Here is a 26,714-nt window from a genome sequence, read left to right as displayed (position 1 = left end):
TTCTACCCAAAAACGAAGCCAGCAGCCACATGTAGTTGGTCTGGAGCCTGCAGCAGGCTGTTCTCATCTCCCCTTTCAACAGGAGGAAACAGGCAGGGGATTCTTGGGTGCAGGTGGCCGATCCCACAGCATGTGGGCAGTGGCTTTTAAGGGCTGCAATGACTGGCCCTCTTAGGTCTGACCTGTAGTCAAATTTCAAAGCAAGGCCAGACCCCAACCTGGCTCTAAGAAGCGAGAGTTGAAAGCTGACATCTACTAGATGTTGGACTTCGCAGAGGAGCCACTCGGTGCAGCTGCTTCTCCTGGCCACAGGACCAAGCTCTGGTGACCTTTCTTCCTGACTTTGGGGAACGCTGGGAGCACACATTCTGGAGAATACAACCAGCACGCCAGGGTCCTGCTTCTCTGTAGTGCTGGGGTCACCCAAGACCAAGCCGGAGTGAGAAGCCCTGAATAGGTGAGGGGCTGGAACCCAGTGCACCTTGAGGCCATAGCTGGCCCCAGGAACCCCCGCCCCCACCTGGTGCCCAAAGCACCCCAGTGAACAGGAGCGGGGAGCTGAGCCTCACGGAAGCAGAGCAGACAGCCCTCTTCCCCACGAGTCCATACTGGCATGGACACTGCCTGAAGGAAAGGGCAGGGGTGGGGGAGACCATTCCTGCATGTCCCCTCTGGGCTGCCGTGATGACTTCTCAGAGATGAGGACAAGATCTCTAATTCAGGGGCCACCATGCTGGGGGAAAGACAGTAGGGGTGGCCCAGTGGGCAAGCCTGCCCACACCTGTGCAAGCCCACCATGGTGCAGCAGTGTGAGGTGGTGAGGACTACAAAAGCTTCGGAACACCAGCAGCCTGCCGGTGAGGCTTTGGGTGGAATGCAGCCCAGTTCTGCAAACCTCCCACTATCCACCACGCCTCTCCTCCCACCTGTCAGCTGCAGTTCCTCAGATCCCTCAGGAAGGGTACCAGAGGCCCGGGGCTGACCCCCAGGAGGCAAGAGAATGCATCCTGCATCCCTTTCCCAGCCTGGTAGGGCTTCCTTCCCTGGAGACTGGGATGCTATGTGGTTCCCCAAGGTCTCCAACAAGGGCCTAAGAAGTGGTAGGTCCCTAGGCATGGCACCCACAGGGAGGAGGAGGACTGGGTCTGAGAGGCAGAGCCAGCACTGGCACCAGTGTGCTGCAGCTGGGCTGGGCTTCACGCATTTCACCTGAACCCTACTATTGTGATGCCATGCTGATTCCAACAGAGATGAAATCCATTACAGATGAAGCACTTCATCTCAGAACTGAGAAACTACTTTCTATTTTGCTGGGCAACATTTACACAAAAGCACATTATGAGGGAAGTATTATCCTAATTGCTGAAGGCTGCAAATAAAGCTTGTTTCTCCAAGTCCCAACTCTCCTCCTCCACTGGCTATCAGGTGCCTCCTGCCAGCCATTTGTTCCTCGCCCTGCTCCCTGCTGGTCTTGAAGGGACCTGGCTGCCTTCCAGGCTCTGCCCATGCTGGACACTGCTAGGGGTACCCAATGGTGCTAATGAATAGTCCGGCTGAGCTACCTTCATCCTGGGAGGGCCACGGCCAAGGGAGAACCGTTCTCTCCAGAGAGTTCTGGCCCTGCTACCCTTTACTCAACAGCTGTGTGCATCACCTCAAGGCAGTTTGGGGCCTACCACCACCCAGCAGCACGGTGCTCCGGGCCCCACTGCCCCACTTCCTGAGCATTACTTCAGTGGGAATTTGGCCATGAAGCTGAGTATGACACAGGCTGAGGAACAGAATGCTATACAGAGAGTAGCTAAGGTCTGGGGCCAGTGGACACTGTCCCCAAAACCAGCAGCAGCCTTGACAAGACAGTGGGCCCCAGACACGTAGAGAAGGGAGGCCGGGAGGAACTCCTGACAAACACAGGAATAATAAATTTATTATATGAACCACATAGGACAGGGTAGTGCACATATAAAAAGGGAAGTTCTTGTCACCAGAGGACTGCTGGCTGCTGCTCGGTGCGGCACGCAGCACAGAGATGCCGGGTAGCTGCATCCCACAGGGTGTCCACACTCTCTAGGGTGATGCACAGAACAGGGTGTTCCAGGGATGCCTGGTCCCAAGACAGTATCCAGCTGGTCAGTCTTCATCCCTCACAGTGGGAACTTGGCACCATTGGCCAAAAGGGACACAGGTGTACCCGGGACAGGCTCGTTTGACCCTCCCGCCCCTGGTCCCTCACAGCACACAGCCTGATTCCCACCTGTGACCAGGGACTCCTTGCTGCCCAGAGGCTGGCCTTCCCTCTGAAATGGAGCCTGGGACGCAAGTCCCAGAGCACCTCTGGGCTGTTTCACATGCCGCAAGCAGCATGGCCTGAACCCAACACTCATCAGAGAGTTGTGTTGTCAGGATTTCCTATGTCCTCTTCCACGTCCTCCTATGGAAACGAGTAGAATGTATGCTAATTCACAAGATTCTTGGATGAGACCCTGAGTTCTCCCTCATGCTGCTGAAGAGTGGACAGGGAGCCTGGAGCCTGAGCAGGGAGCCACAGGGAACGTGGCCTGTGGGTCTGATTCCCTGGAGGGTGCTGAACGGAGAATCTTCTCTAGGAAGGCCCCTCCCTGTGCCTTCCCCGCGTAGTCAGCTTCACAGCCAGCTGGCCCAGAACTGTACAAGTATGGGGAGACCCCAAGGCAGAAGAGAAAAGCAGGAAAGCTACCTAACCCCAGGCTCTCTAAGGAACCCAACACCTAGAAAGGTCCAATATGAGGCGTGGATCCACAGAATGGACGAGGCTATTGTTTGTCCCTGTTGTTCCTGGCTAGGCGGCCGAGAGGCAGGCCTGGTGGATGCTCTGTGCCCAGGTGTTGAGCAGGGCTGTGACCGAGTGCTTGTCGGGGAGCTGCAGCAGCCTGGAGGTCATGCACCGGTGTACAGACTGCAGAAAGGGGTTGGCATCTGCAACAGAGCAGCGGGCTGTGAGCAGGAGGCCCTCAGTGAGGCAGCCAGCCGCATCTGAACCCGGCCCACACGTGCACCTCTGTGCGAAGGGACAGTCCCTGCGTTAGCCTGCACTCACTACACAGCAGGGCTCCCCTCTCCGCGTCATGCCCTAAGTGAAGAACTGGAATGTGGACTGGTTTTCTAGAGCCTCATCATAAGCTAGAGTTGCATGAGACCAGGCTCCTGCTGGTGACCCTGGGTGACCCTTGCGAGCTCCACAATGGCCACTGGGAGCAGCCAGGTGTCCCTGAGCTGTGGGTTTGCTCATCCCTCCCCCACTGAACATAGCTACCATGCAGCTGCAGGACAGACAGGAGAAGGGCGTAACAAGGGGTATGCACTCTTCCTTCTCTAGGTAAACGCTGAGCACCCTGCTCTTGACGGTGCTGGGGAGGGAGGAGACACATGGAGGCTGCTCAGTGTGGACCCCAGCCTGCCCCAGCCCCAGCCATCATCTCTCAGTTCACCCACCGTACTGCCACTGCCGGTCAATCCACAGCGGGCTCTGGGCAGGGTAGTCAGCAGGCACGCTGAGCTCCAGGGGTGGCACACTTGGGAGGTCCTTGTCATCTGTAAGACATGAGGCTGCACCTAGGACCTGCCCCAAGCACTGACCTGATATACATGTCAACCTGCTTGCCCCACAGCCCTGCTCTGGAATAGGGCTCTTCACACCCTGAAAGGCTCTGCTAAGGCTTGCTACAAAGCCTGGAGGGCTCCCAACACAGAGCCAGCAGCCTCTTCTTGTAGGGGAGAGGGAGCTGAGGTGTGGGCTCAGGGCTTGGGAGCATGCCCATGCTGCTGAGAAGTGGGGACAGACAGTGGGGAGGGCTGTGTGAATGCAGGGTCAGCAGAGCCTTAGACCCCCACCTCCACCCTACTTGGCCACTCACCCAGCTTGCATATCAGGTGGACGGTGCCATTATTACTGCAGTGAGAAGGGTCTAAGTTCACCAGGAATTTGGGGTCTAATCTGGCCACCTCCCCTTGCAGCACATTGGGGATGCTTTGCCGTTCATCCTCCTCAAACCGGCGCTTCCGGGTACTCACCACTGGGGCCCTGGAGGAGGAAGCTGTGGTGACCACACTAGGGACATATAGCTTCTGGCCTGCCGCCCGCCTTGAGACTCATCCCTGGCTGTACGTACGTGATAGGAGGGCCGTGGATGGCTGTCATGGCCGGCACAAATGTGCGGTACAGGGAATGATTGAAGACAGGCGAGCGGATGTTGGCCAGGACAGCATCCAGGAGGGGCTGGCATAGGTCCTGCTGCTTGGTCGATAGCACTGGTGGTGGGGGTGTGGGCTGGAGACAGGACAAGTGGGTCACAGCTTGGGCTCAAGGCTTCACTTACTCTGAGGAGGTCTTCCAAAGCCCAAGGCTGACCCCTTACTCACAGCATGGCCTCCACCTTGACTGAGACTGGACACAGCTCTAACCCCTGCAGCCTTATTCCCGCCCAGGTATCCTTCCCAGGGCAGGGCTTGGTTTTGGGCTGCCAGAGGCATCTACAGGGACCAAGGACAGAGGGTGACTTCTCCTACATCCCCACTCTCCAAATCACCAGGCTGAAAGAAGCCTCCTGGGCAGAGCCCCTCGGGCCAGGCCCTGCTTGCCCTGAGCATGAAGGCTCCTTTCAGCCAAGTGTCAGGGTGTAGTGGGGTGGGCCCTGGCCTCCCCAGAGGTGCCTGCAGCTCCACTCACCACCGCCATGTCATTCTTGAGTTTCTCCAGGGCGATCTCACACTTCTGCAGGGTTTTCAGGGGACATCTGAGGGGAGGGGGGATGTGGGTTGTCCCTCTATGCTGGGAGCTGGGCAAGCTGGTGACTCAGCCGCTGATCCCAACCACTGCCTGCCTGGCCTCCTGGGCCTCGGCCACTGGAAACCTCCACAGGAAGCCCAGCCAGTTGGTCAGCTGCTCCCAGGTCAGGCTGAGAAAGCTTTGGTCTCATTTGGGCCAGCCTTTGGCACCACAACACCAATGAAGGGCCAACCGCAGGGTCTGGAGGGCTACCCAGGTTCAACAGGCCCCATGCAGCAGTGCCTGTATCCAACCCACACAAGCAGGACAAGACCTTTCTGGAAGGGGAGGAGTACTGTGAGCTGAAACAGCAAGATGGGAGAGACATAAGAGAAAGGCCCGTTCACGTGCAGTTCTGCGGAGCTGCACACGTTCCTGTTTGCTCACGGCAGCCTGTGGCTGGTGGGCCACTGCCTTCCACACACTTTTCTTGGGCACCACCATTTCGATTTCCTGAGGAACACGCACAGCCCTGCTACAGATGCAGTGACCAAGGCACAGTCTCCTGGCCAAGGTTACTGGCAAGGTAGGCAGAGACGAAGCTCAGACTCAGGCCTGTCATGGCTGATGAGCTCACTACAAACTGAGACCTAGCTAGTGGCTCACTGAGCCAAGCTGTGAAAGCCACAGGGTGGAAGTGTGAGGATCACAGCGGCAGCCCGGAGCAGGCAAAGGCTGGGCAATGGGGAGTCAAGTCAGGACTCCATGTCCCAGCATACACCTACACGGAGCCTCTGGGACCTCTGGCAGGGCCCTTTGCTAAATCCCTACAGTCAGCAAGCCCTGGGGACCTTTTATGAACTGCAGTGCAGCACTGTCTGGCTTGAGGCAAAGCTCACCGCTTTGAGGGATCAGTCAGAATGTCCAGAAGACTCTTCATCTTACTCAGGTCCTTTTTCCTGTCTGGGACAGAGAGGCAACACTAAGACCCAGGCCCTAGGTACCTACAGGGCCCCTGCCCTCACCCCGGCCCTTGCCACACCTTCATTCTTGTCAATCTTGTTGATCATGCGGCGCAGGGGCTCGATGTACTTAGATAGCTGCTTCAGCTTATCCAGGTACTGCTGCTCCTCAGCTTGGCTGGAGCCTGCCGGGCTCATGACAGAGCTGGGGTTCACTGTGGGACACAGTGGGTGAGGCTGGCTCATCTCTGCAAAGCTTTAGGTAGGGCATTCAAGCTCCGAGAGGCCCCAGAGCATATGTACCTTTATATGAGTTCAGGCCTCATGAAGGCGATTTCTGGTGCCTCATGGCACCCTAGTCCCAGGTCCCACTTACCAGGGGTATTTAATGGTCCAGGAGAGGGGACGCTGAAGTTCTGTGGGGTGCGTGCTGTCACTGGGCTCTGGGAAGGCTGAGGTGAGGGGCTAGGCAGGAAGCTGCTGGGGGATGGGGCAGGACCGGAGCTGTAGCCAAATGAGAGGAAGCAGGTCTGAGCAAGAGTTTGAGGACCAGATTAGAGGACTATTCCTGACTAGCCTTACCTGACATTTGAGTTGGGCTGTGAGCTGGGCTGTGGGGATGGCTGCGGGGGAGGGGGCATAGACTGTGGAGTCTGCACCTGCTGGCCAGGTGATGGTGAAGACAGCATAGTGAGGCCACTCTGGCTGACCTGGAAGTGGAGAGGATCAGCCAACTAACCGTCACACATTCCCATGTGCCTCCATGCCACCTACCACCATATCCACAGGCCTGTCGTCCCTTACAGCCTCACCCACTCCCTTGTCTTTTTCCAGATATGCACCCAGGCAATTACCCCACCCGCCTGGGATACAGAGAATGTATCCGTACTATGCTGCAGGCCCACCTGGAGCCTCTTCCATAGCACTCTGGACACTGGAGTTCCAACTCACAGCCACACATTCCCACATGGCTCTGTGGGCCACTCGCACGCAGTACCTAGGCAGTCACGGCTCCACACCTCCCTCCCACCGCTCTCCTGCTATGGTCCTGGGAGTAATGGGTAAAAAACACTCTGGGTTCTCAGCTTCTCAAATTGGGAACAAGTCCAGATCCTACCAGCCAATGATTCCTGCCCACCCTATGGGACAGCAGGGCAGGGCCCAGGGACCTACCCACCATAGCTGCTTGACCCTTTTAGGACCTATGGCCTGGACCAAGTTTGAAGAGTGAAATGGCACCTGCCTCCTGCACGCTGGTTTATCTGCTCTCACTGACTGTGCCACACAGTACTGCCCAGGGCACTGTGCGCACTAGGGCAGCAGAGGGACTGAGGTACAGGGTGCTACCCACACTGTGATGATTTCCACATGGCTGGGTCAGAGGTCCTGAACCAAAGCTGCTGGCCCAGTGGGACAGTAACAGAGGGAATGGACTGTTCCCACAACTCTGTGACACCCTTGCCTGGAGTCAAGTGGAGCTCTTCACTGATGTCACAAGGTCAGACCAGGACAGGTGTGGCTACGCCTGCAAAGTGCCAAGCTGAACAAACACAGCACATTTCCCCTGCAGGTCTGACATGCCACTGAGTCCTGGGGGTCTAGGGTGACTAGCATGTCCCATATACATGTTCTAGAATCAGCCCAGGTGCTAATGAAATCCCAGGTCCAGAAGTTCCACATGGAGAACCACAGATGGTGCCAAGGAGCAGAAAGCAAAGACCCTGGATCCCCAGGCCCAGCTTACCCCACCTCAGTCCAGAGGGCAAGACTGGCTCTGCATTGGTTCCCTCCCAGCCCTGCCTCTCAAGTGCCCACCACCCCTCCTTTCCTATCCTGAGCCTCCGCCTGCTGCCACTTTCCAGCTGCACCCAGTCCCTGATGGAAGCTGTCCCTTTTAGAAACCAGTCATCCCTTGTCCATGACCTAAAAGCTAGTGCTGCTCTGGGGGACAGCAGGGAGTCACAGCTGGGCAGGGGATATCGCAGTGGGAAGGCCGCCTCACAGCTCGTTTCCACCTCAGCAACCAGACCGCAGGGCACAGGCACACCCTGCTGACACCCTCTGCTCTGGGAGAGAGCAGGGCAGGGTTCTCAGGGGCTGTCTCCAGGCACCAGGAAGTGTGGAGGGCAGCCACCTGCGTAAACCTCCAGAGGAGACAGAACACCCAGGCCCAGCCCAGGGTCACGTTCTCAGGGAACACAAGGGCCTCTCCCCTGTGTCAGAGGAGCCTGGACCTCAGTGTCATGCTTCTCCTCACACCCTAAGGAGGCCTCGACGTGGCCTGGATGCTTCCTCCTAAGCTCCCTCCAGGGTCCAGCATAGCACACTGTTCATATATGAGGCTCCTCCAGACCTTCCCAGGCAACCATCTGCCCCCTGAATCTCATCAGCACTTCCACTGCTGTACCCGCAGGGGGTCCCTCTTAGCAATTCAGCTGTCCCAGGCCAGGGTAGCTGGCAGACCCCAGGGGATGGGAGGCAGTGAGCAGACAGTAAGACAAACCAGAGGCACCCTTTCACTTCAGAAAGCAGGAAATAAGGGTCCTGGGGAGCACTTCAGATGTCAGTCCTGAGGGCCAAGTCACCTTAGATATGCTTGTACAGGAGCAGCCTCAAAAACCCATCTCCAAACTGGCCTACAGAGGTGGTCAACAGGGTGGGGACAAACCCAATCTTTAGGAAGCAGGGTGGGAGATAGCAGTGCATCTTGTCAGGAATGAGCTCCCTGCATGGAGGGAAACAGCAAAAGCATTCCATGTACTGTCATACTGCAAGCGGCACAGGTGTGGATATGTCACAGCTGCTAGCAAAGCCAGAAGAGAATGATGCGTCTCCCAGGGAAGAGCCTGAGTGCCCTCCACATGCCTCACACACCTGCACATCATAGGTGGGAACATGGGAGCTCAAGGGAGGTGATCAGCTCAAGGTCACAGAGCTAGTGTGTCACCCAGGAAGCCCAGGTACAGTCAAATCCAGTGTCTCAGGAATGATGGCACAGTGTACTTTCTTGGGAAAGGGACTGGACACAAGAGTCATGGGGAGGGTATGGGGCTATAGAGAGCAGCCCAGCCAGAACGTGGATGGATGCAGATTGCGGGCGAGTGGGTGTATAAGTAGAAGGGATAAAGGGACCACAGTTCAAGAGCAGCAGAACAGAAATGTTGGTCCAGGGAGCTGTGTCCCATAAACAAACCTCAGGACAGACTGGCACTATGAGCTCTAGCCCTCTCCGAACTACCCACACTGTCCAACACCTCAGAATTGTCCCTCAATTTTGGACAGCACTCAGCAGGCCCCTGGGAGTTACTTCCCGGAGTGCAGGGGAACAGATCCCATCTGCTTACACCCACCAAGGAGTACTACAACAGAAATGCCACGTCGCCCCCACTGCACCCCTATGCTGGGCACTGTGTCCGCTACATGCCTAGCATAGAATCCTACTTGGTCATACTTGTTGGGGCCCATAATGTACCCCCATCACACTACAAAGATGCACTCATGGGACAACAGGACAGATAGGAGTCTCAAGAAGCCAGGTGTGGTGGTGCATGTCTACAATCTCAGCACTCTGGGAGGCTAAGGCAGGAGGATCACAAGTCTGAGCCCAGCTTGGGCAATTTATAAGACTCTGTCTCAAAAAAGGGGGTCAGGGGCTGAGGGGTGGGGATGTAGCTCACTGCAAAGGTCCTGGGATCAACCCTCAGTACTGAGGGGAAAGAAGCATGTGGGGTGAGGCCAAAGAATACCTGACAGTTGGGCGTGGTGGTGCGTGCCTGTAATCCCAGCACTCGGGAGGCTGCAGAAGGATCGTTGTGAGTTCAGGACCAGCCTGGGCTACAAAGTGAGCTCAAGGCCAACTTGAACTACATAGTGAGACCCTGTCTCAAAAAGAAAAAAAAAAAAAAGAATACTTGAATTTCTGCATGATATTCTTGGGCCCATTTGTTATCACAAAAAGAAAACAAACAAACAAACCACCAAACCTAAATAGACAGAATGGATGCTGAATTGTGTCCTGCTGAGGAATGAGAGCAGGTAGCTGGAGGAAGACAGCAGCTACCGGATATGCTGAGGTTTCCATGCTGAGGCACTGGAAACCTCAAGTAGGGTGCAGGCTCCAGCCAGGATCACTGGCCAGACAAGCAATGGAGCAGCTCCGGCTAAACTTGTATTTTGTCTTTAGTTTGGGAATCTAGGACCACACCTCCAGCCCTTGAACAGATTTTAAGGACATTCTTGGGATAAGTTCTCTTTTCTGGGAAGGGTCTCAATTACAAAGTCACTGTCACAAATGCAGCTGCATTGTTTTTAGAGCCCGATGAATGTCTAGGGTGTGCACAGCCCAGGGTGACTCCAAGGTCCTGGACATGGGCAGGGCTCCTCTGTTCAGAAGTCACTCAGAGCTGGGTATGCAGCAGGCCGCGTGGGAGGCCCACCAATGCTGGGCCTGTGAGGAGGCTGGGAAAGGGAGGCCAAGGGGCTGGGGATTTAGCTCAGTGGCAAAGCGCCCGCCTGGCAAGCGCAAGGTCGTGAGTTGGGTTCCCGGTACCAGAGAAAAACCAAAAAAAAAAAAAAGAAAGGGAGGCCAAAGTGTGAGAATTTCATCTGCACATCTAGATCCTCAGCAGGCCAGCTGCCTGTGGCCCTTCTCAGTGTATAAGAGGGGCTAGAAGCCTGAATGAGGAGCTCCATCAGTGAGAACCAACAAGATTCTGCACACAGAGAACCCACTCTGAAGCCGGGCCTGTATAACACCCTCAAAGTGCTGGAGACTTTGTTTTCATAAAAATCAGTCCTACATGTTGTGGCTAAAGTCATTTGCCCCCACAAGGCCACCTCACTGTGAACCCAACAGGAGCCAAGCCAGTGATGTGACTGCTCCAGTGAGGATGAGAACCATAGCTGCTCATGGGCTCCCAGGGAAAGGCAGGGACTGATGCTAGGATTCCCTGAGGGGAATTTTGAAGGTCTTTTGGCAGATGTAAGGTTTTCACAACAAACCTACCAAAACGGAAAGTTTGTATGATGGGAGACCTTAGCACCGTTCTGTCTCAGACTCTGACAGCAATGCTTGGCACACAGAACTCATGTAGCAACTGTTTGTGAAATGAATATGCTGTGGGATAATTCTATATTCCACATAACGGGTTTGAAACCAGCAGTTCACTTCCCTAAAAAATGTAATGTAGCTCGTTGTGGTGGTGCACATCTTAATCCCGGCACTCAGGAGGCTGAGGTAGGAGGACTGCTATGAGTTCGAGGCCAGCCTGGGCTACATAGTGAGACCCTGTCTCAAAAACAAATAAATAAACAAACAAAAAAAAACAAAAACAAGTAATGTACATAGAAGTTCACATTTACCTAGGAAGATCTATCTGTGTAGTAAATTTTATACGCTGCCTGGTAAACTCTAGGGAGCTGTCCTGGGCCAACACAACTTTCATCCACAATAGCCATCTTTGGTGATCTGTATTGTCCAATTGGGAGCAAGTAATTTCACCAGGGGCTACTGAGCTCAAAACTGTAACTGGTACAAACAAGGAATTAAACTTTCAGTTTTACTTAATTTTAATTAATTTAAATGTGAGCAGCCACATATCGCTAGGAAGCAAAGCTATTTGCTTGGCTTGTTTTATTTCACCATGAAAATGACAGCAAGATGACTATTTTAAACTGGGGTGGATATGGGGGTAAGGCATTTATTCACTTCTCAAGAAATACCAGCTGGGCTTGGCCTTAAACAGATTAAAAAGTGATACCTGGTACAGCACACTGAAAGTCGCTGTGAAGGAAGTCACTGAATATAACAGATGTGCTTAACGAAGGCTCTCAGGTCCATAAATACCTGTGGCCTGGGCTGTCCAACCAAAGGATGAAGGACGGCAGTGGAGACAGGTAGGAACTGGGCTGTTACATAAATCTCACCTTGGGCCAAGGCTTCAGCAATCACCTTTGAGGACATGGGGACAACAGACACGGTGATGGTGACAAGAAACACAGTACACAGCAGGTAGAATGGATATGTGGAGCCCCTACAAGGAGGAGCCTCAGGCAGCTCCGAGTGGCCTGGGAGGAGGACAGGCACAGTGTCATGTTCAAGTTCACAGTGTCTTTCCGTGCTCCTGGCTGTACTCCTGCACTGGTTGTCCTGGACACACTTCTGAGCTGCGAACAAAAATCCTACAGCCCACAGAGTCAGAGCCAGATTGCGAGGCAGAGGTTCTGGAAGACCAGGTTCTTGGGACCGACTGGGAAAGGGGACAGGCCACCAAGGCTTGCTATGAGAAAAGTTGACTGTTACTAACACAGAAGCCACATTCAGGTAAGCCGGTTCACAGCAGTATTCCTTCTCAGAAGTACCACTCTCAGAGCCCCAAATCACTCTGAACTACTCCAGGCTTCCCCGGGGCTGCTAGGTCTGGCATCTATGGAGGAACTAGTTTCTTTTGTAACTAAAAACTGGGGAAAAGGTGGGCAGGAGGAGTGTGGATCCACCTGATGAGCCTCCTCCCTTATGAGGAAGGTCACTTCCACAGGGACATGAGTCAAGTCAGTCCCTAAACACCAAAGATGATCACTGAGGTGGGAATTCTAGCACTAGTCATGATCTCCCTCTTTGTCAATTTATACTTCTTGCTGGGGGTATAGCTCATATGACAATACTGGTGTTCCTATGGCCTGTGCTGTGTTCACCTGACTTTTCTGTCTGATTTTTAAGACAGGGTCTCCTTGTATAGTTCAAGATGGCCTCAAGCTCACTATGTAGCCCAAGCTGGGCATAGACATCCTCCAGAGTTTGCCTTGGCTTTTTTACTTGTATAACGAGGGGCAATATCGCCCAGCAGGATTTACTAAGATACAAGAAGTTTCTCTTTCTCCTCTATAAAATCAAGGCAGAATGTGTATCCACTTTGAAACAATTCCTATGCTTTTGTCTTTCAACCTTTTAGTCTTCTAGTATATGAAAACTTAGCTTTTATTTTATAGATTACAGAGAACTGTCATCAAAAACAGACACCTACTATGGACATGCATGTGACAAAGCTGACATACAACTGCTCTCTGAGTGAGCCTTTGCCAGCCCCAGAGAATGACCCCTCTTTTTTTCCCTCTGAGCCTTTCTGGACAGTGACCAAAGCAGGAAGAGCCAGGGCTACAGCCTAAGCTGGGGTTGGGTTTCCCTGAATTCTTCTCTGGGTAGCTATGTGTTAGAAAGTTTCAAAATGCTATCACTTGATAATGAATTACCAGCAGGTAGTTTCTGTTTTCACTGAAATTTCTGGCTAAAAGAAAATGAATGGGGCCGGGGATGTAGCTCAGTGGCATTAGTGCCTGCCTGGCAAGTGCAAGGTCCTGAGTTCGATTCCCGGTACAAAAAAAAAAAAAAGAAAATGAATGGGTTAAGGATGTAGCTCAATGATAAAGTGCTTTGCTAGTATGCATGAGGTCCTGGGTTCAATAGCCAGTACTACAAAAAATTTTAAAAGTTTAACACCCAGCTTGGGACTATTAGAAAATGGTAGAAACCTTTATGAAGTGAGGCCTAGAAAAAAAAAAGAGGCAGACCTTAGTAGATTTTGGGTCAGTGGGGGCATGCCCTTAAAGGAGATGGGAATGCCAGTCTCTTCCTGCTTCTCTTTGCTCCTCATGGGCTCCTGCCAGCATGTACCGCCTTGCCCCCTTGCCCATGGGTTCAAAAGCAACAGGGCCAAGCACCCATGGTTTATTAGTCCAGAACTGGGCCCAATAAACCCTACCTGTATATATTATATACCTCAAATATTTTGTTATAGCAACACAAAAATGACCAACACACAGGAGACCATTTCACTTTTATGCTAACATGGAAGGCAGTACACATAGAACCCTATGGAAACCCAGAGCAGAAGTGTATACTTATAATCCAAGCTACCTGGGAGGCTGAGGCAGGAGGTCAGCCTGGGCAACTTAGTGAGATCTTGTCTCACAAATAAAGCAAAAAGGGCTGGGAGTGTAGCTCAGCGGTAGAGTTCTTGCCTAGCATCCATGAGGCCCTAAGTTCACACAAAACAAATCCCTATGGATAGTAGGGACAATGAAAGAAAACCAGAAAGGACACCAGACCATTTCTCCCTCTCGGGGCTGTTTTTCTTACATGTCTCTTCACTTCTAGAACTACCATACTTGTTAATGTTATCCACTGTGGTATGAATTAAAAAATGTCCCCCTTAGGAGGGTGTGTCATACTCAAGTCACCCAGCTACACCCTAGTACCTGGCTGCTGCTAGGACAACGCAATGAGGTAGATCAACCAGTCTAGACTACCATGCACAGTGGCAAGATCTAAGACTGCGAGAAAACCCACAGAAGGTGAGGAAATGAATCTTTGTGTGTCGCATCTGGGCTGAAGAGCAGGACACTGATGCATACCACTTGTTCCTGGGCTTCGAGAACCCATGTGGCTCCCTCTGCTACCAGCACTCAGGCATCCCACCGCACAGCAACGCAAGGCGGTGCAGGTCAAGCAGATGATGTGCCTAAAAGACCACCCTGCAGATCAGGTCAAAATATGTGAGGTAAACACAGTATAGAGGTAAGGTTTACTTTGACTCAATTTTGGAGGTTTCTATCCATAGCTGCTTGGCCCCATTGCTTCTGGACCTGTACATACTGCACAGCAGGTGGATGACACATCTTAAAATACTGAAGGCGCAGTCCTCAATAAACCAAACAAACTTGGAAATAAACTGAAGGGATGACTATGCTCCACCTTTCTTAGCTACCACAGATCTTGCAATCTTTCCACTGGTTCCACCTAAACAGAAGATCCAAGCCTACCCTCTACTTGCCACTGACACTCAACACTGGGGTGAGAAAAACATTAAGGTGTGTACTCCAGATGTAACTGCGCATGGCTGGTCACATTTCCACACCAGCAGGAAGAACCATGCCCTACACACAGGCTCAGTGTGGGAGACTGGGCACATGCAGTCAGCATCCTGCTTGTGGCAACGGACGAGACACTGGTGTGATGATAGGGTATATGCTGCCTTGAGCTAGCAGCCTATGAGCAAGTTGGCAGAACGGGCCCACATGAGCCACACATATGGCCCAGTGTGCAGCCATTTGCTTTCCAAACAGTGAAAGATGGAAAAGGAACCCGTCCCTTTTTCACTGGGCCAGAACAGAGGTACAGAGGTTTCTATAAAGCAGGTCCTGGAATGAGGTTGCAAAGTACCTTATGCTTTCAGAGCAGTCACTAATGTGCGGCCACGTTGCTGACTCAACACAAACCACATCCTTCCTCTATACAGGCAGCCAAGAGGAGGGAGCCCCCAGGTGACCTGAGACACATGGTGGTGGCAGAGGTAGGTTCCAACCTCATACGGATGGTCAGCCTCCCCAACCACAAAAGTCTACGGTGTATTTCACTTAGTAGTGGGTGGTACAGGAACACCAGGCCCAGATCACTCGGTGCAGTCGCAAGGGAGCTGCTAGGTTAGATTAGCTACAGCCCAAGATCTCAAGTTCCCCTCATGCTTCTCCTCAGGCAGTGTCCCAGGCATTTGAACAATGCAGTGGGGACAGGAAGAACCACTTCTGAGCCTCCTCCCCAGTGTGAAATAGTGTCTGACTAGTCTACAGAGCTGTGGACCCAAACTCAGCTCAGCTGGTTTCCAAGTAAGCCAGCCAGTATAGGAACACAGATGATGGCCTTCTGAGGACAGCAAAGTGTGGTCACAGCACCAGCTGATGCTAGAACTACAATAGCCTCCCCATATGAGCTAGCACATTCTGACTACTTCTAAAGCCAATCTCCCAATTCAGCAGTAGGAGCGTTTCTACCACCATATGGACAGAAGAAGAATCAAGGCCCTAGTTAGACATCTCCATGCACAGTCACTAGTGTGAAGGTGAGGTGGGTGTATCAGCCAAGTCAGGGACTCTGGGTGTCCAATCCCCAGACACTAGGAAAGGCTAAGCAAGGCCTCCTGCATCCCATCATTCCTAGAGAGAATAGGCATGAGTTAACTGGACAGTGACATGTGAGTTGCGCCTCCCCATAGCGGCAGCCCCAGGACACCCACTCCTGTACTCCTGAGTGGCACATGCCTGCCCGCGTCTAGGCATCCATTGCTATTCCCATCTTCTTCCTACTTGCAGGGAAGTTGCCTCCCATGCCCACCATATCCACCTTCCTAGGGGTAAAGTGGGAACTATACTACATGTGCAGCTGGTAGGGTCCCAATCATGACTGAACAGAGCTGGTTATTCTGAGGAGGGTAAGGGAGAGAGGATTCCCTGTGCTTTACCAACTTGGCCCCTAAACCAAGCCAGACACTTGCTATAGAACTCTATAGGTGGATGGACATGCACCATCTAGTGACTTGAGAAGCCCTCAACTCCCAAGGCCTTTACCTGGACTCCAGAAGCCACCATCTGGGCAGCTTGTGCTGTCTGCACCGCTGGCTGCTGCTGTACCTGAGGCTGTACCTGCGGCTGCTGGACCACCATCGGAGCTCGGACCTGAAGGGATGAAAAAAGAATGCAATTTGGAATCACCTGGGGCAGAGAGCACGTCACTTCTGTGGGAACTAAGTCATCTGAGCCTTTCTAGAGATGGAAGATGAGATTATAATGATTCCACAGACTATGAGGTAACTGTTAGTGGCTGTTACTGATACCATAAGGTCATAAGAAACGTCTTACACCAGCCAGGTTCTGAGTTAGCGTAGAGTGCTAGTTCCTCTAATTCTGATGAGAAGCAGCACAACCCTCCCACTGAGATCTCTAGACACACACCACACCTACTATCACTGCAAGCAGAATGATGGCCTCTAAAGCCAATTGCATAGCTAGCCTGCTCATCCTCTGGCTGAACATGCTGGTGGTCCAGAAGGACAGAAACCAGGACTGACCAGCTGGCAGCTCAGCTAGAAAGGTGAGCTTAGGTAAAAGACCCAGGAAAGAAAAGCGATAATGTAAGACCAAATGTGAAGAAATCTTCACAGGGACAAGGCAGGCCCCAATCAGACCCTGACAGGTGGCTCCTTCCTCAATGTCTCTAGGCCACCAGACCCAATCTCAACAAGGCATACATAGCCCATCACACAAAGGTTTAGATCCCAATGGGCAGGCTCCCAAGTGACCTGTGAGTGACTATATCTGTTCCTTATGACCCTCAAGCCTCCTAACCTGCTGTAGTGGGGGGGGGGTCTCCTCTTTACTTCAGATACTCAACTCAGGTGCAGTTCCTAACCCCACACCACTCAACGAATCACAAATAGAAAAGGTCACAAAAATCAAGGGAATTTGAGCCAGGCATGGTGGTGCATGCCTGTAATCCCAGCACTCAGGAGGCTAACGCAGGATGATCACCATGAACTTGAGGCCAGCCTGGCCTACTTAGTGAGTTAAGGGTCAGCCTGAACCATAAAGTGAGGCCCTGTCTCAGAAAACCAAAATCAAAAAACCCAAACCAAAACAAACAGAAAACCAACCCCCAAAACCAAGGGAACTGTCATAGTCATCACCATCTTGGTGACAACACTCTCTGTTCTGTAAATGTTGTGAACTGGACTTACTTTGCAGAGATGTACAATGAGACTGAAAATAACAGAGTATTTGACATGAACACCCCTCTCAAAAATATGGAAATGACAAGGCTTTTCAACCTGAAGATGTAGCTCACTGATGACCATACGCTTAGCATGCACTAGCTAAGTTCCTATGTTCCATCACCAGCACCAAAGAAAGTAAAAATTCTAAAAACTATCTTAGCCAGGCAAGGCAGTGCATACCTGTAACCTCACCACTCTGCAAGGCTGAGGCAGGAGGACCACAAGTTCAAGACCAGCCTAGGCAACTTATCAAAAAATACAAAATAAACTATAGGTAAAAAAGAGTTGGGGGTGTAGTGCAGTGTGAAGGTCTTGGGTTTGATTCCCAGTACTGCAGGAAACAAAACAAATAAACAAAAAGGTCTTGATTCAGGATATAATTGCAAACAGTAAGTAAAATACCATGGACACCCAACTGATCGAGCATATCCTCCCCGCTGATCATCTACCACCTTCAAGCGCCCACAGACACTGCTGAAATTAGCCACACAGCTTGGAAGATGAGACACCTCCAGGTGGGATGCAAAAGTAGTCTCAGACACAGTCCCCACTGGCCTGTGCTACAAGGCCAGATGGATGGGCCAACATGAGGATTGCCCAAGTTCCAGTGTATAAAGAAAAGGACAGAGCCTGGTTGACAGAGCCACTAGCCACATGCAACACCATGAGAAGAGACATATATGCCTCACTTGCAGGCTTTGGATACTTACGAATTTCAGCTGCGGTTGGGCATACAACATCTGTCCAGGAAGGGCTTGAGCCTGTGACACCAAAGGCTGGCTCTGTGACTGTGGCGGGAGTTGTGATGGTTGGTTCTGAGCCACTGGGGGCTGCTGTGCCTGTGGCGGAGGCTGGTGGTGCTGTGGGTGATGCATCTGTGGCAGCTGCTGGGGCAGGGCCTGGGAGGGGGGAGGCTGTGGCTGCTGCAAGGGTGGCTGTTGTATTGGTGGCTGGGCCTGCAAAGCCTGTTGCTGCTGCTGTTGCTGCTGCTGCTGTTGTTGCTGCAGCTGCAACTGTGCCATCCTCTGCAGCTGCTGTTGCTGCTGCTGTATCTAGGGATAAGATAAGCAGCACTCAGTGACCACCCAGAAGTCTCTCAAGTGCCAGCTCCTTCCAGGGCCAGCCTCAGCCCCAGAAAGCCCAGAGGCATCAATATCACCTTCATGGAGGCCTGTCTGGCTCGACCTCTCACATGGGGAGGGATGCATGTCCCAAGGAAAAGGGATCTGGACCCCTGAGGCCAACTCCAGGTCTCTTCTAGATACCAAGGACACAGCAAGTATGTTTGTTCCCTTGCCACTGAGGGCTGATTCACACCTGGAATGGCTGAAGGGAATATCTAGGTTTAGGAAGGAATAACAGTAGATGCAATTCCAAAGAAGGTAGGCTAAAAACTCAGGCTAGTGCAGATTTCTGCAGCTTCTCCAATGTTGCTGTTTTGTGCCTTAGGTGGTCAGCAGTACAAGCTTCCACGAGGATGGCCAATGTCTACTTTTCACAATGAGGAAGACAAGTGCGGCTAAGATGCAATCATCTCTGGGAGAGGAACCTCCAAGATCCAAAGGGGGCCAGCAGGTGCAAAAGCCCCCTGGTGCTTTTCTCTCTCAACTAATACCTGCTGAGAGGACAGATGCTGGTATGTCTAGATTCTGACTGCAAACCACAGGAGAACAAAACAGCTTCTGACTGGAAGGGATTCCAATGTGACATTGCCACTGCTATACAAACACCACCTAGAGGTCACTTGATACTGTGCTCAGACACTAAGAGACAAAATAAGGGGTGTGTTTATGTCCTAAAAACAACCAACCAACCAACCACCTACAGTACAGTTCAAGCATCCTTGAGTCTTTAAGTGTCTGTCTCCCTTCTTGCTTTAGTTAATGCCTCACAGCATGCACCAGGCCTGAACCAGGCAGCACAACGGAGAAGGCCTCTTATAACGAGCACCACAGGCCTATGAAGTCAAGGCCTATCTTTCTTGCCAGTCCTCCTTTGTGGGAACCCAACAGAGGAGGGCAGGCAGCACCAATCACGAACCCTTTGGAAGTAGGAAGAAAATGTTCAAATGGGAAGAGGAACAAGGGATGGGGGCGAGAGACTAGGAGGGGAAAAAATGAGAACAACACTTTAGTAAATGAGAAGAGGAAGCAGAGTTGAAGGAAGGGGAGTTAAGTGGGAAAAAAGAACAGTCAAGATATATTATGTACAAGTACAAATTCCCTATGAGGAATGTGGTCATTATATCAAAAGTATACCAATAAAATTAATTTTTAAAGAAAGGACCCTTGGCCAGCTCAGGGCTCACATCCAGCACCAAGGATGATGCCTATCCCAGGCTCAAGGACTTCAGGAGGGATCCCCAGTGCTGGAACAGGGAACCCGGTACCTGTTGTTGGTTTTGATGATGCAATTTAATGAGGTGCTGTTGCTGTTGTTGCTGCTGCTGCTGCAGCTGTTGCTGTTGCTGCACCACAGCCTGGAACTGCTGCTGCATGGCATTCTGCTGTGCCTGGAATTGCTGCTGCTGCTGCTGTTGCTGCTGCTGCTGTAGTGCCGCCTGCTGCTGCTGGAACTGCTGCTGCTGCTGCTGTTGCTGCTGCAGTGCCACCTGCTGGAGCTGCAACTGGGCTGGAGAAGAGACTCAGATTTAGGTCAATGCCATCCCTGGAGCTGCCCCAGGGCTGCACAGCAAAGGAAGCAGTAGCAAGCCAAGGCCTCCGTGCTGCAGGTGCTATATAGACTGGGAAGGGTGTTCAAGGAGGGCATGCTGCCCAGGGCGCTGCAGGAATCTGAAAATTCTCATTTACCAGAGACAGATCGGATAGGAAGTAGCATTTGCATCAATTTTGAACTTAATTTGAATTACTCTCTGGTGACGAAAGAGAATAGGACCAGATACAGTTAAAATAAAGGGATTATGAAAGAGCTAAGAGCCCACTAAGTCTTTACTATGGACAAAAAGCAAGTGCTAATGTACTTTCTTTTTACCTGTGGATTTGTTGATTCTGATGTGCATATGAATGGGCCCAAGAATGTGTTTTGTGACTGGCTTATTTCACAAAATAGTGACAAAGTTTACCCAAGTTTTAGAATGTTACCAACTTTACTGGTATTATTTTTATTGCCAAATAATATTCTACTGTGTAATTTTCCCAGCTGATTGACATCTGGGTTGTTTTTACTTCTTGGCTATTGTGAATAATTCTTATATAAATAGTATGATTTTCTGTGTTGAGGTAGGTTTCTTTTGGAGTGATGAAAATGTTCTAAACTTGATTATGGTGATGGTACCACAACTCCGTGAATATACCGAAAACTTCTTCCGCATGGCCAATTATATGCTTTCATCTGAATGGGTAGACTATATACTAATGAAAATTATATATCAAAAGTTAGACATGGTGGCATATGACTGTAATCCCAGAACTTGGGAAGCTGAGGCAAGAGGATTGCTGTGAGTTTGAAGCCAGCCTGAGCTACACAGTGAGTTCAAGGCCAGCTTAAACTATATAGTGAGACCTTATCTCATAAAACCAAACCAAACCAAAACAAAACAAAAAAAAACAGAGAGAGAACTCTTCTATGCTTGGCCCAGTTTTCACGGTAATACCACATTACAATATCACAATGAGAATATGCCCTCATTTGTATGGGTGTGTTTACTAAGTTCTTACAGATAGTAATTTTACCACCTAGGTGGACTAGACTACCATCAGAGCAAGTCACTGAACAGTTCTAATATACAAGGATCCCTCAGTTCCTGCCAACAAACCCACCCCTCAAGCCCTGGCCACCACTATGGTATCTTCCATTTCTAAAGTTTTGTCACTTCAAAATTATATAGAATACCTACGGGGAAAAGTTAATATAATAATAAGAACCATACAGGATGAATCCTTTTGTGACATTTTTTCCCCTTCTGCATATTTCTCTAAAGATCACACAGGGTGTAATAACAGAAATGGCTTCCCCTATTGCTAAGTAGTATTCCACGGGATGTATGTATCTTTGATCATGCACACAATGCAGAACATCTGAGGTGATTGCAGATTTGGGCTACTCCAAATACAGCCATGAATATTTATGTATACATTTTATAGAATGTTTTCATTTCTCTGGGATAAATGCCCAAGAGTATGATGGCTGAGGTGCACACTTTAAAGAGGCTGTGCAATTTTACACTCCCACTTGCAGCATGTGAGCAGTTCAGTTTCTCTACCACCACCACCAGATACTGTCATGATTTATTTTAGCCATCTTGGGTAGGTGTTAAAACTTTTTTTGTTTGTACAGCATATTTTGTTTTTCAATTTTTGTTTTTATTATACATGTTTATAGTACATAATGATTACATTCTAGAACTCCTAAATTTATTTTTTGGCTACAGACTTCTGTTTAACAGTCAGAAAGCATGTGAATGACAAAAATACTTTGAAATTGTGGAAATTTGTTTTATAGTTTATTTTTGTAAACATATTTGTTCCATCCTGTGCTTAGATTAAGTTCATTAGACTGTTCAAATTGCCTCTGAATGTATCAATTTTTGTCTGCTTAATTAGCAATAATGCAGAAAACTGAGATAACTGCTCAATACATCTTTATGAAGTAATTGAAGCCAGGCGAGGTGGCACATGCCTGTAATCCCAGCACTTAGGAGGCTGAGCCAGAAGGATCACTGCAAGATTGAGGCCAGCCTGGGCTACAAAGTGAGCTCAAGCCCAGCCTGAACTGCACAGTGAGACGCTGTCTCAAAAAAAAAAAAAAAAAAGGAAGTGATTGAGATAACTGCCCAATACATGTTTGTTTGTTCCTTTTTAATTTTCTTATCTTTTTGCATCTTACAAGCTTCTTATCCACCTAGTACTGAGGATGAACCCAGTATTGGGCTCAAACTTGTGATCATCCTGATTCAGTCGCCAAGAGTGCTAGGATTATAGCCACACACCACTACACCCAGCTATGGAAGTGTTCCCTTTTTTTGAGATGGGGTCTTGCTATGCAGTTCAGGCTGGCCTTAAACTCACAATCCTCCTGCCTCAGCTTCCCAAGTGCTCAAGCATGGGCTACCATGCCCAGTTATAGGAGTGTTCTTGAAGGATAATATAGTTGTACTGTTTCCTTCCATTTCCATTCAATCTCACACTTCCTATATTTTAGCAGAAAAGCTTAGTTCATTCACACTTACTATGATTACTTATATTTTTCAATTTATTTCTATTCATTTATCATTTTCTATGCTCTTTCTCTTTTTTAAAATTCCATTTCCATTGGATGATAGGACTGGATTTTATATGTTGTTTGGATTTTGTGACTTGTTCTTATTCCATTTTTCCCATTGCTTTAAAATTTACAAATTTCTACTGCTTAAGCAATTGATTTTCAATTTTATTGCATACATTCAATTTGCAGTCTAAATCTTACCTATATTTTAATCTTTTTCTCAAATTTACTTATTATTTTGGTTTTTTGTGACAGGGTCTTGCTGTGTAGGCCTCAGGCTAGCCTTCAACTGAAGATTGTCCTGCCTCTGCCTTTTGAGTGCTTCTGCACTGTTTATCTGAACAGGTATATGCCATCATGCCTAACTGAATTTACTACTATAACTTAAAGTAGGTTTTTACATGTGGGTGACGGACCTGCAATTCATGACATATTCCCATCCTGACTTCCACTTACTTCACCACTTATTTATCTGAGCCTTTCATAGTAGAAATTACGTTAAGAGTCAGGATAAACAAGTTCTGTGCCATGATCACAAGGTAGAACACTTGGATGTAAATCTCAACTCTGTTACTGCTCATTGCCTCAGTTTCTTCATCTGTTAGAAACGAAAGAACAGTACTACCTATTCCACACACTGGACCCAGAATTAAATAAGCTTTTATACCACAAGTAACAGTCAAAATTATGCATGGAACATGGCAAGTCTGTGTGGAAGTCAGCTCTGAACATCATTTTAGAGGTAACTTTCGTTTACGGCAAGAGTTCTCAATCTTGTTGCCACTGACTCTCTGGGCCAGAAACTTAATTCTATATTGTAGAAAACTATCCTATGTAACATGTTTAAGGGGCTGGGGATTTAGCTCAGCGGCAAAAGCGCCTGCCTGGCATACGCAAGGTCGTGAGTTCGGTTCCCGGTACCGGAGAAAAACCAAAAAAAAAAAAAAAAAAAAAAAAAAAAAAAAAAAAAAAAAAAAAAAAAGACATGTTTAGCAGCATTTCTGCCCTCTACCCACTATGTGCCAGTGGCATCCTCAGTTGTGACATCCAAAAATGTCTCCAGGCATTGTCAAATGTCCCTATGGCTGACAATCACTGGTTTAGAGTTACACATATGTACAACCTCCTACTTCTCCCATTGTATTCATTGCATCTCAAAAGGATAGCTTGAGAAGAGGAAATGGTGAGCAAATAAAAGAACAGTCTCTTTCCTTGTGTATCTGAAAACCTGCTTCCTGTGGCCTTGGATAAGATTTACAGGCACCCAGTGGTCGGCAGCTCCTTTTGCACTGCTTTAACATTTCATTATCTTTCTGACTCCACTGCTGAGTCCACTGAGACCTGTTTCTAAGATATCCCTCGGGCCTTTACTGTCTGCACTTCCACAGCAGCAGGTTAAGATACAGAAGCCCTTAACTTGCTAGGGGTCAGCTGGGCTTTTTGTAGCTGTTACCTCTTCTCAGACTGTTTTCTCCTCTTCTCTCCATTTGGGACTCTGGAGCTGTAATTAGATGGTTAGACCTTCAGATTGTTCCTTTTTCATTTCTTGCCCTTTCATTCCAGGTCCTTTTCTCTGTGTTACACTAGGTAATTTCTTTACATGTAGCTTTAGTTTACAAACTCTTTTTTCAGTTCTATCAAATCTGCTGTTCACTTACCCACACATTTTCCCTTCAATTACTGTATTTTTCATTTCTGTAAGCTCCATTAGCTCTTTTTCAAATTCATTGGTCACTCTTGATATGGTTTTTTTCAGTTAAGACTCCTACCCTTTATTTCTTTATACACATGGAGTCTATACCCCAGTGATGGCAAACCCTTTAGAATTTTCAATGATACAGACTGCTGCAGTACTCAAGCCATATGTTCACCACCACTGCTATAGCTAGACAGAGAGACAGAATGAGACAGAGCGAGAGCGAGACAGAGCCAGAGTGAGAGCGAAAGGTAGATGGAGAGAAAGGGAGACAGGGAGGGAGCAAGAAAGAGAAAGAAAAAGACAGTGTGTGTATTTTTGGTACTAGCGATCAAACTCAGAGGTACCCTACCATTGAGGTATATCCCCAAACCTTTTAATTTAATGATGAGGATGATGAGGATGCTTTTGAGGCAGGCTCTTGCTGTGTATAGTTCTGGCTGGCCTTGAACTCAGCGATCCTCCTGCCTCAGGTTCCCAGAGCACTGGGATTCCAGGTGTGTACCACCATGCCCAGCTGCATTTTATTTTGACGCAGTGGGGCTGGGGATATAGGTCAGTGGCATAAGTGCCTGCCTGTCAAGCACAAGATCCTGAGTTTGATCCCTGCCCCAAAAAAAAAAGAAATGTTTATTTTGACACAGTGTCTTGCTAAATTGCCCAGGTCGGACTCAAATTTACAATCCTCCTGGCTCAATCCCCCTCAGTGCTGGGATTACAGACATGTGCCACATTATGGCCCATATTTATCAGTGCCAGTATGTGTGGTCCTTAAGTGTCTCTATATCTACTTATTAGGTTGTTCTCTTTCATGATGTCGCATTTCCTTCATGCCAGGTGAATTTTGATTGTGTGTTTACCACCTGACCTTGATTTGTGTAATTCTCACAACCAGAAACTGGAGACGTTTTCCTCTAACCTACACCAGCTTGCAGAAGAGCCAGGGGGTGCCTCCAGTTCCCATATAAATCCTGGAAGAACAGAAAAATCCCAGGCTTGCCTTTTCCATTTGACAGCAGGCCAGGGCTCAGCTTTCTGCAGGCCAGCAGAGCAGCCTAACCAGGCTCTAGGACACTGGTGACAAACCTATGGCACATGTGCAGCAGTGGGCTCTTTGTATCACTGAAAGCTCTAAAAGGTTCACTCTCACTGCTCTAGGATATCTACAAAGACGAAGAACCCTCAGCACCAGTCTGTCACATAGCCAGATGTAGGAATTATTTTTAAAGCCAGTTTTACATGCACATATATAAAATTTTTGAGGAATATAAACATACAGAGTGAAAAGTCTTGCTTCCAAACCTGTCACAGCCCCCAGCCATGTACACAATCAGTACTTTCTGTCTAATTCAGGTCACCTGGAGTCTATCAGTGTCCACTGGCCTGCCTTTTGAGAGTCCCTTACAAAATCTCAGACCCATAGTTTGCCTTCAAGCGGGTACCTACTGAAGTTCCAAATCAGCCAGAATTATGCAATGATGTCTGCAAAAGGCGTTAAGGGATCTCAAAATCCCACGAGACAATACACTATTTTAGACCAGGGAGGCAAGGGGTCGAGGGCAGGGAGGGAAGTTCTCTGACAGAGACAGCAGCAGGATGCAGAATAACAGAAGCCACTTCACCTTTTAACTAGTGCCATCGAGTAGACCAGGTTCTGTGAAGTGAAAACAGGATGTGGATCAAGGTCAGACTGAGGAGGAGCAGGAGAATACTGGTGATTCACCACTGAACTTCTCACAAATAATGATTTGAAAACCAAGTCTTAGGTGTGGGATCACAAGGCAAATGAAGTGAGATTCTAAGCCCATATATTTAAAAAACATTTCTTAATATTTAAAAAAAAAAAAAAAAATCAACCACTACAGAAAAATATACTGCAGTGGAAAAGAAGCCAGAACTTCTGTGCTTCCCTGCATAAATCTACTCTGTGCCTCAGGTGTGTTGATGGGAGAGAAGAGGGGAGATTAGGATGAAGGACCAAGTGGAGACTGTATAAGGATAAGGACATTACGTGTCAAGAGTTAGATGGCAAAAAGTCAGCAAGAGCTGGGTATGGTGGTGCACGCCTCGGGAGACTAAGGCAGGAGGATTGATCTGAGTTCAAGGCAAGTCTGGCCTACATACCTGCAGCCTCAACTGCATAGCAAGACCCTGTTTCCAAAAAAGAGAGAAAGATAGAAAGAGGGGGAGGGAGAGGGACAGAAATATGAGAAGGGTGGGAGTGGCTGGAGATGGAGGAAGGTTCCAGTGCAAGAGTAGGTAGGAAGCAGGACCCCCTACAGCCACTGCAAAGGGCAAGGTGATGCTCCTACAGGAAACCTGACACAAGTCAGGGTGTAGGGGTGAAGAAGGCACTGGTTTTCCATTCCAGCTCCTGGTCCAGGTAAGACTGCAGTTCTTGCCACAGCTACCTCACTGCCAAAGCAAGGGCAGTGAGTGAGTCTGCCCTCTTTACAGGGTGGTTCTTCTCCTTCTTCTTCTTCTCCTTC

The 26,714-nt window shown here is 49.4% G+C and overlaps 1 protein-coding gene across 7 annotated transcripts in view; it reads right to left on the bottom strand.

Annotated features, from left to right (window-relative positions):
- Positions 1-1,899: 1,899 nt before the first annotated feature.
- The window catches only part of Med15 (mediator complex subunit 15), a 67,474-nt gene continuing 42,659 nt past the window's right edge, over positions 1,900-26,714 (bottom strand). For 4 of the 7 annotated variants that reach the window (XM_005391805.2, XM_013517811.1, XM_013517810.1 and 1 more), the window contains 13 exons: positions 19,696-19,937; positions 18,017-18,358; positions 16,105-16,212; positions 6,289-6,416; positions 6,083-6,210; positions 5,787-5,921; positions 5,644-5,707; positions 4,706-4,772; positions 4,399-4,509; positions 4,149-4,306; positions 3,894-4,060; positions 3,472-3,570; positions 1,900-2,955 (listed from right to left, as the gene is read on the bottom strand). In XM_005391805.2, coding sequence (XP_005391862.1) covers positions 2,819-2,955; positions 3,472-3,570; positions 3,894-4,060; positions 4,149-4,306; positions 4,399-4,509; positions 4,706-4,772; positions 5,644-5,707; positions 5,787-5,921; positions 6,083-6,210; positions 6,289-6,416; positions 16,105-16,212; positions 18,017-18,358; positions 19,696-19,937 — 1,886 coding nt within the window. In that variant the 3' untranslated portion in view covers positions 1,900-2,818. Of the gene's footprint in view, positions 2,956-3,471; positions 3,571-3,893; positions 4,061-4,148; positions 4,307-4,398; positions 4,510-4,705; positions 4,773-5,643; positions 5,708-5,786; positions 5,922-6,082; positions 6,211-6,288; positions 6,417-11,551; positions 11,657-16,104; positions 16,213-18,016; positions 18,359-19,695; positions 19,938-26,714 lie in introns of all 7 variants that reach the window. The other 3 variants (XM_013517815.1, XM_013517813.1, XM_005391808.2) reach the window with 3 other exon arrangements.

The sequence above is a fragment of the Chinchilla lanigera genome, unplaced genomic scaffold (genome assembly GCF_000276665.1).
Source record: "Chinchilla lanigera isolate Chin_1 unplaced genomic scaffold, ChiLan1.0 scaffold00041, whole genome shotgun sequence".
Lineage (NCBI taxonomy): Eukaryota > Metazoa > Chordata > Mammalia > Rodentia > Chinchillidae > Chinchilla > Chinchilla lanigera.
Note: the sequence above shows the minus strand (reverse complement) of the source record. Positions and strands in the feature narration are given on the sequence as shown.